This window comes from Copadichromis virginalis, linkage group LG7 (genome assembly GCF_057382275.1).
Source record: "Copadichromis virginalis isolate Kocher_CV1m ecotype Utaka linkage group LG7, C_Virginalis_male_GT1.1, whole genome shotgun sequence".
Taxonomy (NCBI): domain Eukaryota; kingdom Metazoa; phylum Chordata; class Actinopteri; order Cichliformes; family Cichlidae; genus Copadichromis; species Copadichromis virginalis.
The window spans coordinates 67364887-67376855 of record NC_140624.1 but is presented as its reverse complement, the minus strand read 5'-3'; the positions used below and the strand labels follow the sequence as shown (position 1 = coordinate 67376855).

Below are 11969 nucleotides of genomic sequence, written 5' to 3'. Positions count from 1 at the left end.
TGAATAAGTGCTGTCACCACGTCCGTGTCTGGTACGTGTGTAAAGGGTCCAACTTCACATCATGTTTCCATCAGTTACAGCGAGTCGTCCTGCCTGACTGCTGCTGTGATGATCTTTTTAGGAAATGCTGTTAGTTTGGTGTAACAGGACTCAAACCTTGCAGAAAGCTCACTGTTTGTCTCGTCAGTCCACAGAATATATTCCCAGAAGTCTCAGGCTAACCACTGCAGAGTGGTTTCCTCCTTGAACTCTCCCGTGCAGGCCATTTTTCCCAGCCTCTTTCTTGTTGTTGAATCATGACCTCTGACCTTAACTGAACCAAGTGAGGCCTGCAGGTCTTTAAATGTTGTTCTGGGTTCCTTTCTGACCCCTTGCATGAGTCGTCAATGCGCTATTGAAGTAATTTTGGAAGGCCGGTCGCTCCTGGGAAGGTTCAGCAGTGTTCCAAGTTTCCACCATTGTGTGGATAACTGCTCTCGCTGTGGTTCTCTGGAGTCCCAAAGATTTAGAAATGGCTTTGTAGCTCTTTCCAGATTGATAGATGTCACCGACTTTGTTTCTCAGCTGGTTCTTTTGATCGTGGCGTGATGTGTTGCCTTTTGAGATCTTTTAGCGTGCTTCACTTTGTCAAAACAGGTTCTATTTAAGTGATTTATTGATTCAGTGGGTCTGGCAGTAATCAGGTCTGCACTGAAAGAAGCAATTTTTCACCTTCAGTAAACATGAAGCAATAATTTCGAGTAAAATGCAGCTGAAATAAATTAAATTAGAGGTTTATTTATACAAATAACTAATTATTAAGGAAAATGTGCTTCTTATAAACTGAATGTACACCAGTCAAGTACATTTCAATAATAATAGAGAACAACATCAAGAATAAGAAGTTTAAAACCCAAAGAGGGAACCACAGTCCATGATACAACACCTAATGCAGTGAAGGGGATGTGATATATGCTGGTGTGGATATTTTTAGTCTTGTCTGAAGTAACTTCGATTGGGCACTGCAACATAAAACTGTTTAAAATATATTTCCTTAAAAAACAAGGGTTTAAAACATTTTCTGAAAGTCTTGCTTCTGCCATCATCCCGGCTGGAGCGCACGTGTGAAAGCAGCTTAAACCAAGCCGAGCACTGCTGTTTACATTCCACGTTATGATTTTTAGTAATCATTTAAAATCCTTGTTACCATGTTTCTGTCACCTTGCAGTGATTTTAACAGTCAGTGTGCCGGAGTCTCTGTGCTACTTTGGGGGATAAATGTGGATTAACTCGGAGCATTTTAAGCTAATTTTAAATATTGTCACGATGCTTCATTTTTAGACCGAGCTGACAAGCCTCTGTAGTCGCACCAAGAGAAATACGGCTGAAACTCTGGGAAGTGTCATCATCTCTGTTTCATGTGCAATCAAGTCCCAGCTCGGTGCTAAATCACACGGTTTGGGGCTCGCCAGTTCAAAAGGCCTTTTAATCCAAGTGTTTATTATATTTTTTCACTCTCTACATAAACCGGCTACACTTGTCCAAATACACACTCAGCACCGTGGGGAGGGCGGGGCCGTGATGAAGATTGATGGGCTCAGTTCTGGCCACATTAGCTGCTAATCAAGTTAGGTTTCCTGGCACAGGGCTCGATACATCATTACGTCCTCCAGAACAGGACTGATGCTGTTTACAGCACGGACACAAACACACATGTACCCTCATATGGAGAAAATTGTTCAGTGCAACAACAGCTCTGCAATAAATCTTCAGTTTGTGTTGACACACAGAGAGAGACTCTATAGTTTGTGTTTTCTATTTTTTCTGCCCTTGCCTACCGAACCTTTTGGAACCACTGCCTCCCTAAAACACTTTCTGTTGCCATTCTCCTTAAACTGTCACCAGTCTGCATGGAAGTTATACATCTACATGTATTTGAGGAGGTTGGGGCGGCTCTGCATGGTGGAGTAATTAACTTAAATGACTTAGTCTCAGTGGGTCTAATTACCTCGAGCAATTCAAAAGCACTTAGTAATAAATGCAATGAAAATGGCTGTGATGTAAATTTATGACTAAAATATTAAAATCACACTGTTCCAGAAAAGGGAAAAACACAGCAGCACCATTTTTGGTGAAGTTGTAACCAAAACAAATAGAAAATTTTAATTGTATGCTTATCTGCCAGAGCCTCCATGTAGCCTGTGGACTCGGAGAGGACATTCGTCCCTCAGGTTTCCCTCTGGGAGGTCCTTTCAGAGTTTGGGGTATCTGGCCTCTTGTTAGGGCCTACTCCGTACAACCAGAGTGAGAACTTTGGTCACATTTCCAGCAGTAAATCAGTTGTTGATGTTGCACTAAGTTTCTCCTGTTCACAAGGGAATGAGGGAGCAGGAGAATAACAGATGGATTGGTGAGGTGCAGCAATCTGTGAGAAAACAAAGTTCTTGATCTATTGATCGGTCCTACCCCGACCTGTGGTCACGAGCTGTGAGCAGTCACTGAAAGCTTCCACCAAATGATGTCTGGGCTCTTCTGTAGAAACAGGGTAACCTTGGTCATTAGTTTGGTGGCTCAGAATATAGACACTACTCTGGATCCAAAGGAGTCAGTTGAGGTGGTTTGGGCGTGTGACTGCGAGGATACCCTGGGGCAGACCCAGGCATGCTGGAGAGATTTTGTCACTCGGCTGGTCTTGCAGCGCCTCGGTGTTCCAACAGAAGAGCTGGAGGAGCCGGGCGGGAAGAAGGAGGCCTGAGCACCTCTGCCTACACTCCAGCTCCCGGATCTGCAGCACAGAGTGGATGCATGGATGAATTTTTATATGAATTTTTGGAGTCAGTCAGTAGTTTTTTTTTTTACTTCTAACATCGTTCATCCTTTTCATTAATATTTCAAAATGCTCAGTTTCATAAAATATTAATAGCACACACATACTTTCAACCTGCAAACAAAACATTCAAATTTAAAGATATTATCATTGCGGTCAGCAGCACTCACAACAACAACACGTTACAGCCCAGTCTCATAGCAACACAGGAATCAGTCAGGAAAAAGCACCTTCATGGTCACATGCTGTCACATTTTTTCATGTCAGCACAAATTAGTAACTAATGTAAGCCATAATAGGATTTACATATGGTGTCTACAGCATGAACATGTTGTCCAGAGCGATTATTGTAGAAGCTGTGAAAGGAAACAGTCATTGGTCCAGATATAGAACATGTCAGACATGACAACCAAGAGACAACGTTTTAAATGACATCAAGTAACAGTTTAAAAATGAAGAACATTTACATCCAGAGTCAATAAACTACAAGCTGTGACTCTTTGATGTCCTGCTGTGAGTCCTGCTCTGATTTTATCATAAAGTTTTTCAGGTCAGCAGAGCTTTCGGACCCTGAATGCGTTCATTTTATTTGCCCTTCTTTGCTGTTCAGACTATAGCTGCCTTTTTCCCCTCTGCCTGCTGGATGTTCAACCCAAACAATGAGATTATCTCTGCATATTTATTTAGTATTCGTGTAACACACAGAAACAAATATTTATTTTATGTTTAACATCAGTGTGTTGCTGTCAGATCCCTAAAAGCTGAAATACCGAAGACAAAACATTCCCCATACTGCAAATCATGGCGTCACTCTCGGCTGTATGAACGAGACATAAAAACTTTTCAGCTTCTCTGCAGCTTTGCTTGCACCAACTGTAAATAAATACTCGCAGTCCCCTGAGTAGTGTGTGTGTGTGTGTGTGTGTGTGTGTGTGTGTGTGTGTGTGTAAAAGAGAGTGTATACGAACACTGGCAGGAAGACTTGTACACAGCAGCAGGATTACCACCCCCAGACTGGGACCACCCTGACTTTAACACTTAATCCAGGAGGAAGTGGAGCTGCATCACAGGGCTCATGGGGCCACCACCCCCTCTGCACACACACACACACACATGCAAAGTAGGACTTGTGTTGCAATGGAGTTTGTATCCTTCCATATTCAAACATACACACACTTCATTTGAGCAGTTCAACCAAAACAAACCAGTTAAGATTTATACTGCACAGCTGGTCTTGTACAAATCCAGCATGTTTGCAAAACGTGGTATTTCCAGAGTGTCTGTGAATGCATCACGGTTGTGTTTGTAAGTGCACTGCTTTCAGTGTCAAAATTCATTAACAGATGTTACAAATAAGAAAAAAAAAAGTTCTGGAAAGTATCCTGATGTTGGACCACTGAGCGAAACGTAGGAATGATTATTGGTTATTGATTTATTGGATTAGAGGTGATTTATAATAGAAACACATTTTTGTCTCCATTGTCGAGCAAGATAAACAAGAGACGGAGAGGAAAACAAAGGATTACACAAAGCGACTTTAAAACAAAGCTAAATACACTCACTGAGCACTTCATTAGGAACACCGTGACCCTTTTAAGCAGTAACAGTTTGCAGATGGACAGAGATGCACATGCAGGAAACCTGACGACATATTTCCATTTTACATCTACAGCCTGTGTGAATTCAATACGCGGATCAACATTCAAAGCTATGCAGGGAGGATGCACTCAATAAACCGGGAATAGTTTTATTTATCACTGCTGCAAATAAACAATGTGCGGCACATAAACAAACAAAAGGCTCTAATCAGTATTCGTGTGACCTTTAAAACAGAACCAGCTCTCCTGGGTGCAGTTTACAGTAGACTCAGTGGGCATGGAGCGACTGTGACCGTGAAAAGTTCCACAGAAGTCATGTAGCACCTCTAAGTCTTTTGTGTTTCATCTCGTTGCAGTTGTGCCTTCACAGTTACAGTGCGTCTCTTTGTAAACGTTTACGTTTCTTTGTGAACGATTGCTTGTTTCACTGTCTTTACAGACTTTGTGTTTCTTCCTACTTGTTGCATATCTTTGTAGTTGTTCTTTTACCCTGTAAAACCTGAGCCATGAAATAATTGCCAGAAGATGTAATTTCTTTGAAACTGGAATATTTATTTAACCTCAGTTTGCAGTTTATAGAAGTTTTAATTTGTATCATTTCTTGACACATCCAACATGTTTTGTGTAATTTATTGCTCACAGCAGAAGTGCGTGAGTCGGATTTCATGCGTCAGATTTTTCATGGGAAAAAGAATCACGCCGGCACACCGTTTTTTCCCATTTGTGGTGATTTATTTGTTGTTGAACTGGAGGTGTTTAGTGTCTCTTTGTAGTGATTTCGTCGCTCTTGTAGTTGTTTTATATAACGATGCATTTTCTTTTTCTTTTCCAATTCAGGGTCACAGGCAGTTCTTGGAGAGTCTGTCCCAGCTGCCATGGGGCGACGGGTACACCCTGCGGTAAGGCTAACACAGAGGGACAGACAGACAGCCATTCACACTCGTGGGCAGTTTTGAATAGTCAATTAACCTCGCCCCACTAACTGCACGGACTGTGGGAGGAAACTGGAGAGAACCCCCACAGACACATGGACAACACAGGAAGGCCTCGGCCAGATGGTAGATTCTAACCCAAGACCTTTTTGTTGTGAGGCAACAGCACTAACCACTTTTCTACCATGCTGTTTTATTTATCTTTGAGGCAATTTTGCAGTTGACTGACTTGCCAACAAGAAGTGCTTACACAAGCTCTGAATAGCCATATTGAGGCCCCGAGGCCTTTGGCTCGTAGAACCGCAATTCTTCCGTAAGGCTGTCTCTGTTTTCTGTCTCGTCATTTAATTCCAGATTGAGTCAGAGATTCAATCCACTCCTCGTTCTTCTCGCAACTGAAGAAATGTCTTCACCAGCGCACGTTTGGGCTCGTTTTGCTGCTGCAGACTGAACCTGGGGCGATGGCTCGCCTGGTATTCTGACCTGAGCTAAATGTAAAGCCTTTCACTCAGTATGTGGCATGGCCGTGTCACATGTGACTAGGCCTGGTATTAATTAGACAGCACAGAGTGCTCAGGGTGTGATGCTGCTGACTGGCCTTTCACAGCTCATTACATGGTATCCAATCAGAGCGCAGTCAGCATGACTGTTGTTTATTTATACGAAGAGCTGAAAATGGCCGAGTGCGGGCAGCTCGGAGCGAAGCTCAAACACTGGAACACTCAGGCACATTGTACTGTTGCAGAGGGTCGCGATCAACACCCGGCTCTCATTGACACAGATGTATAAAAGCTCAAAGAAACAGGCACCGGTCTGCGTACCTTTACTGTCATGTCAACTTTTCCAAAAGAAAAAGGTTTTTTCTTTTTTGGAAGAAAACAACAACACTTTCTGTAAAATTAGTATACAAAAATATCACTTTATGGATCCAGTATACCAACACTGCACTGACTTTAGCCTCATCACTGACCTCAACTCTATACAGTGGTTACACATACAGGAAGAAGCTAACAGCACAAACTCTGGTTTTTGATTACGCAGTTTACAATTTCTGCCACTAGGGGTCTCTCTCTCTCTTAACAGCAGGTAAAGTTTGAACCTTACATATGAATGGTCTAAAATGAGTTCTCTAAACCTTTAGCGTAATATTCTGTATTCAAAAGAAAAAGAAAGACAAAGTATTTGTGTACAGTGCTTCACTGATTTGGGGGATGGCTAGTGCAAAATGCAAAACAACATTTGTTGTTAAGTGCAACCAAATACTACTTTACAGCCTGAAATGGGTATGAACCCTTCTTCTTCTAATTTGAGCTTCTATATTGTTTAGATGTTTTTTGTCAGCTCTATAGCTCTTCTTGATTTCTTCTCATTTCATGCATCATCTGCTATTCATTCCCATTTCCAAGTCTTGTCAATCACCTTTAAAACGCTCTAAATAGAAGTGAAAGGTGAAAGTTTGGCAGCTAAAGGCTGCAGGTGAATCAAAGAGCACCAAAAACTGATCCCCAACTCCACCGACACATGGATGTTTTCCACATTCACGCCACAACAATGTAAGAATACTTTAATGATTTCACACGGTTTACACTACACAAAGTTCATCTTCAACATTTCACAGCAGACACGCAGGATGTAGAGAGGACGAGGGCACCAGCCATGCAGAGCAAATATAGGTTTATTCAGAGGGAGCTGAGAGTACAGATGAGCCTGGCAGCTAAAATGGGTGTTGAACTACAAGCATCCATTACTGCGCGGGTGGGGGTGGAGGGTATTTACAGTGAGGATGAAAGCAAAGATGTTTGGGTTAATGATGGTCAGCTGTGCCTCTGACAGATGAAGGTCGTCTGTGACTTTGGAGGTTGTTCAGTGGAAAAGCACTCCTCAGAAACCTTGTAACATATTAACAAATGTAGCTTTGATGAACATTACGTGGAATAACTTTCAACTGAGACACTGATTCCAGCTAAAATGACCCAGGCTCACTGATTTACTGCGTTGCAATCACACAAACAAACTAAAAGCGGAAGCGTCTGATTGTGTAACAGCTGAATCGGTACAGTAAAAGTTTGAGTTGCGGGAATAAAAGCGGGAAGATTGCTTTGCTTTTTCCTGATGATGGACGCTATTTGGAACATGTAGAAATTTTTAAAAATTACTTGTGTAACTTTTTATGTACATTAAACCAATTAAACTGTTCTGACTCAGTAACTTAGTTTTTTTTTTTTTTTAATTATTTCGCTGGTTGGTTTTATTTCAAGCGAGATATTATTTTTATAATTAAAAATTTCATTTGTGTTTTATTTATTTGGCGTGATATATAGAAGCTTTAAACTCACTAGAGAAATTTGCTGTCAATTAAAAGAATTTGGGCTACTGTCTCAAAATTGTGACTTCACACAAGTTACATGTGATAGAATTTCAAATAATGTCAAAAATTCAAGTTGGGCATTTTGAAATTCTCAGTATTTCAGAATAATCAAAAATTTTCACATAAACTGAAATTTTAAGAAAACGACTGAAAGTTTTGACAAATTTTCTGGCAAATTTTTTTCAACTTACATTTTTTCCGTTGGCAGAAAGTTTCCATAGTAACCGTTCTAATTTCAATATAATACATTTCATATCAGTTTACAATTCCACTCTTTAATTTCTAATTATATTTTTATGGTGTTTAAACACAAATCTGACAACATAGCCAAAAAATAATATTATGAAATAAAGTCACCTTCATTTTTTTAAATTACATAAACATTTATTGGTTCATTTATATCACTTACACAGTTTATTCACTTTATAAGTTGTTTTAAATTCACTTACCACTGAACAGTTTGGGGCTCTGTACCTTCACTTACACCTGAATTTGTCTCTAGAGGGATATGTTAGAATAAGTGTAGTGCAAATTGCTCATGCTTGGCTAAGAAGCACAACCAAAGGGTAATATTAAAAATCAGAGCATTTAAAGCTGGAACATGGGGACAAGCACAATGGTTAAGTCAGTGTGCACACAGTCTAAGAACGTGGGGAAAAATGGGTTTGGAGGATTTGCAAAGACGTCAGTTATGCACGTTGATCAAGATTGCTATGAACGAATGATTCACATTTAACAACAACATCAGTATCTGCACACATGAACACAGCTGGGATGTCCAGGGGGGCACTTCAGGGTCACATTACAATCAGACTAAGGTCAAGGTTCACAATTACATCTATGATTTATACCTTTACAATTAAACAACAACAGTATACAGAGAAATATGCAATATATACATAATAACTTCACTATTGGACAAAAATGGAATTCATCCCGCATGAATGTGTCAGCCTGACTTTAAAACCTTCATATATTCCTGTTTAAATTCTTCCACTGAGAAGTGCAGACAATGCTGCCCCACAGTGGCAGACTAAAGTAATACAAATGTCATATGGACGCACATGCACCAGAAACAGGCAACATGCTTAAATGATATTAATGTTACATTACAGCCACATGGAAACAGACCACAACACATGTCCATCACTGAAGACACAAACAGCCACAGCAGAGGAGCGGGTACGAATGTTTGGTCAGCTGAGTGAGGGTAGAATAACAGGATAAGGAAAAGGATGCTGATATGGACAGAAGGCACTTTGGAAAGATAAGGAGTCCCACAGTTACAGTAATAATAACAGTAAAACAAAATAAATAGATAAACAAAATCAGCATCTCTGAATTGCAAATGTGTGAATCTTGAAGTGAAAAACAAAAGGATTAAATAATCATTTCACATAAATTAGAGGCAAAAGATGGTTAGCTTAGCATAAAGCCACAAATCATTGTTATATCGACCTTTTCGCATCGATAAATAACTTGATATGATCTTCAGTGAGCTGAGGAGAGGAGCTGGAAGGCGGTTTGCCATGTTTGGTCAACAGCAGGCTTCTGTTTCTCGTTTCTGTAGCTAAGTTAACCCAATCATAACCCAATCATTGCTGTTGTTGCGACTTCATATTTAATTTACAGCTTTGAGAATGGATTCATTGAGTAAGGTTGTAACTGTGGTTGTTACCACCGTCTGTAACTGCTGCTCGAGCTAGCGTGACATAAAGGAAGCGGATGCCTGTGCAGCTTCTTTAGGAAGTTATATCATTTATGCTTATTTCATTGCAAAAATTGAAAACATTGTCGTTTTAAAGAAAAATATAGTTGTTGATTGATGATGTCACCTATAATCTAAGCCAGGTTAGCTCTTTAGCTCTTTTGTGTTACAATGAGAAGAACAAAAGATGTGCTAGCAGATCCAAAAGTTAGCTTTTTGGCCAAATGCTAAGTGAAGCGACCCCGTTTACTAAAACCGAGTTATTGGTTTGCAGTGTTAATTGTTGCGTGTAGCATCTTTGTGCGCACTGCCCTAAAGAGAATGCATGGGAAAATATTGCAATAAAGTTTTGCTTAAATGTAAATTTTATGAAACAGTTTTTGTGTATTTACAGAAAAAAAATGCACAATAAAGTTTCGAGGAATAAAAACTGACCTAAAGCCACCTGAACAGCAGATTAAAGCACAATGAATTCTTATTGCCATTAATGCTGATAGACAGGTTGCTTGACTTCTTCCTATAATAAATATGGTCACTGAGAAACACAGAATAAACAGCATATAGGATACGTAACATACACGTCACTGGTGTAATACATAAATCCAGTGTATCTGAGGCTGTTCGAGGCTTATACTGGATGGTTTATTCCTTTAGTTAACGTCACGGACAGATCTACCAGGTCACAGACACACGACTATTATAAATATTAAAGTAACGATGGCCTTATTATTGCTGATCCAGCACACGGTGCAGATGGAAGGGTTTTGCTACAGGTATGGCACAGCTCAGTACAGCAGGTCGTGTTGTTTTTCAGCAGCGCACCACACAAAAGCAGCAGGAAATTTAAAAAAAGAAAAAAGAGCCAGAGAGTCGGATAGAGCGACGTGGAGCTGGAAGGAAACGGCTGATGTGTTGCTGTGTGCTGTCAGATTGTCACGTGGAGGCTTTGAGATGCAGCCAGTCACTCTCAAACTCACTCTGCTGCCATTCGCTCTATGTGCTCAGTCAGCAGCTTGTACTGTTCTGCAGAGGGACAAAATACATGCGTTGTTCTTCCACACGTAAAGGAGCCACTTTTTAATTATTTACACACAGTTTATGATCACCGACAGACCAGCTGTGCATACAATGAAAACAAAAATATGAGATGGCATTTGGGTATTTTCTGATTACTGAATCACAAGTTTCTACCAGAAGACAACAGAAAAAAAATCCTTATCTTGAATTTTTAAATGATAATTTCAACTTTTAAATAACTGCCTTTTATTATCCCTATATATGAAAACATTGATCCATGAATACAAGAAAACTGGACCAATCCAAGGCTACTTCGTGCTTTACCTTCATTCAGGTTCCCAATAACTGCCTGCTTCTTCAGGAAGTCATTGCAGAGCTTCCTACTCAGACCAAACGCCAGCATGTTGTGAGTGAATGTCCTGAAAATACACACAACACCAACATCGTCTCAGTACAAGAGGAAAATATCACAAACACACAACAAATATTGTGCAGTCGTTGGCACATCCTCAGGGTTGTCACAATAACCGTGTTTTACAGTAACTATACGACTCAGTAACAGCATTACAGATATTATAGATTACACATGTAATATTATGGTATACATGATAATGGCGAAACAAAAATCTGCTATTGGGACACACCAATACGCCCAGCTGCAGAGGTTTTGTAGCCACCTCTCACCTTTTATTAATCATTTTCATGACTGTGGACTTATGCAGGACTAAAGTAATGGGCCCACCTTTTAATCTGTATTTAATCAGTATTGCATTTAATCTGCAATACTGTCTGCATTAACAGACATTGCAACACGTGCGTGGCTCTGTAACACCACTGTTACCACTGATGCAACAAGTCAGTTTGTGAAATTTCTGCCATGCACACGTTTCACGATCAGCTGTAAATGATGTTACTGCAAAGCGGAAGCATTTAGGAACCACAGCCGCTCGGCCACCAGTCGTCACGTCATGTAAAGTTACTGAGGGGGGGATCTGAGTGCCGAAGAACATAATCTGCATTAACATCAGCGCTTAAAATGTGTGACGGGAGCTTCATGGCTGAGCAGTGAGCCTCACATGAGTGTTGTAAACGTGGAAAACACTTCTCAGTCTGACGGATGAGTCACAGTTTGACCAATGCCAGGAGAACGTTACAAAAAAAAGGCAAAAAAAGGCGGCATAGCTACATTTAATGTAATTTTTTTTACATACACTACAAAAGTGTGATTTAAGCTTATTGTAGAGGTTCAGAAGTCATGACCACTTGTGTGCTGGTTCAGCATTAGTCATGTATCTACACGTGAGGTGCTACTGTGCGCCCACACGAGCAACAGAAAGGTGACTGAAACCATCTTTGTAATAAAGTATTTGTTGTTTGAGACACTAAAAAGATGTTCAGATTATTTTATTAATTACCACTTATTATCTCATCACCTGTGTTTTGTTACCATTTTATTACCTCCACCTAGGAGCTCATGTTTTGGTTTGTCATTTGGTCTGCACCATCTGATTTTACTGCACTGCAAACTTCTTAAAGTATG

The 11969-nt window shown here is 40.3% G+C and overlaps 1 protein-coding gene across 3 annotated transcripts in view; it reads right to left on the bottom strand.

Moving 5' to 3' along the window:
- Positions 1 to 6884: 6884 nt before the first annotated feature.
- The window catches only part of kiaa0513 (KIAA0513 ortholog), a 28328-nt gene continuing 23243 nt past the window's right edge, over positions 6885 to 11969 (bottom strand). For all 3 annotated transcript variants that reach the window (XM_085464891.1, XM_085464893.1, XM_085464892.1), the window contains 2 exons: positions 10754 to 10848; positions 6885 to 10435 (listed from right to left, as the gene is read on the bottom strand). In XM_085464891.1, the coding sequence (XP_085321017.1) occupies positions 10386 to 10435; positions 10754 to 10848 (145 nt within the window). In that variant the 3' untranslated portion in view covers positions 6885 to 10385. The remainder of the gene's footprint in view (positions 10436 to 10753; positions 10849 to 11969) is intronic.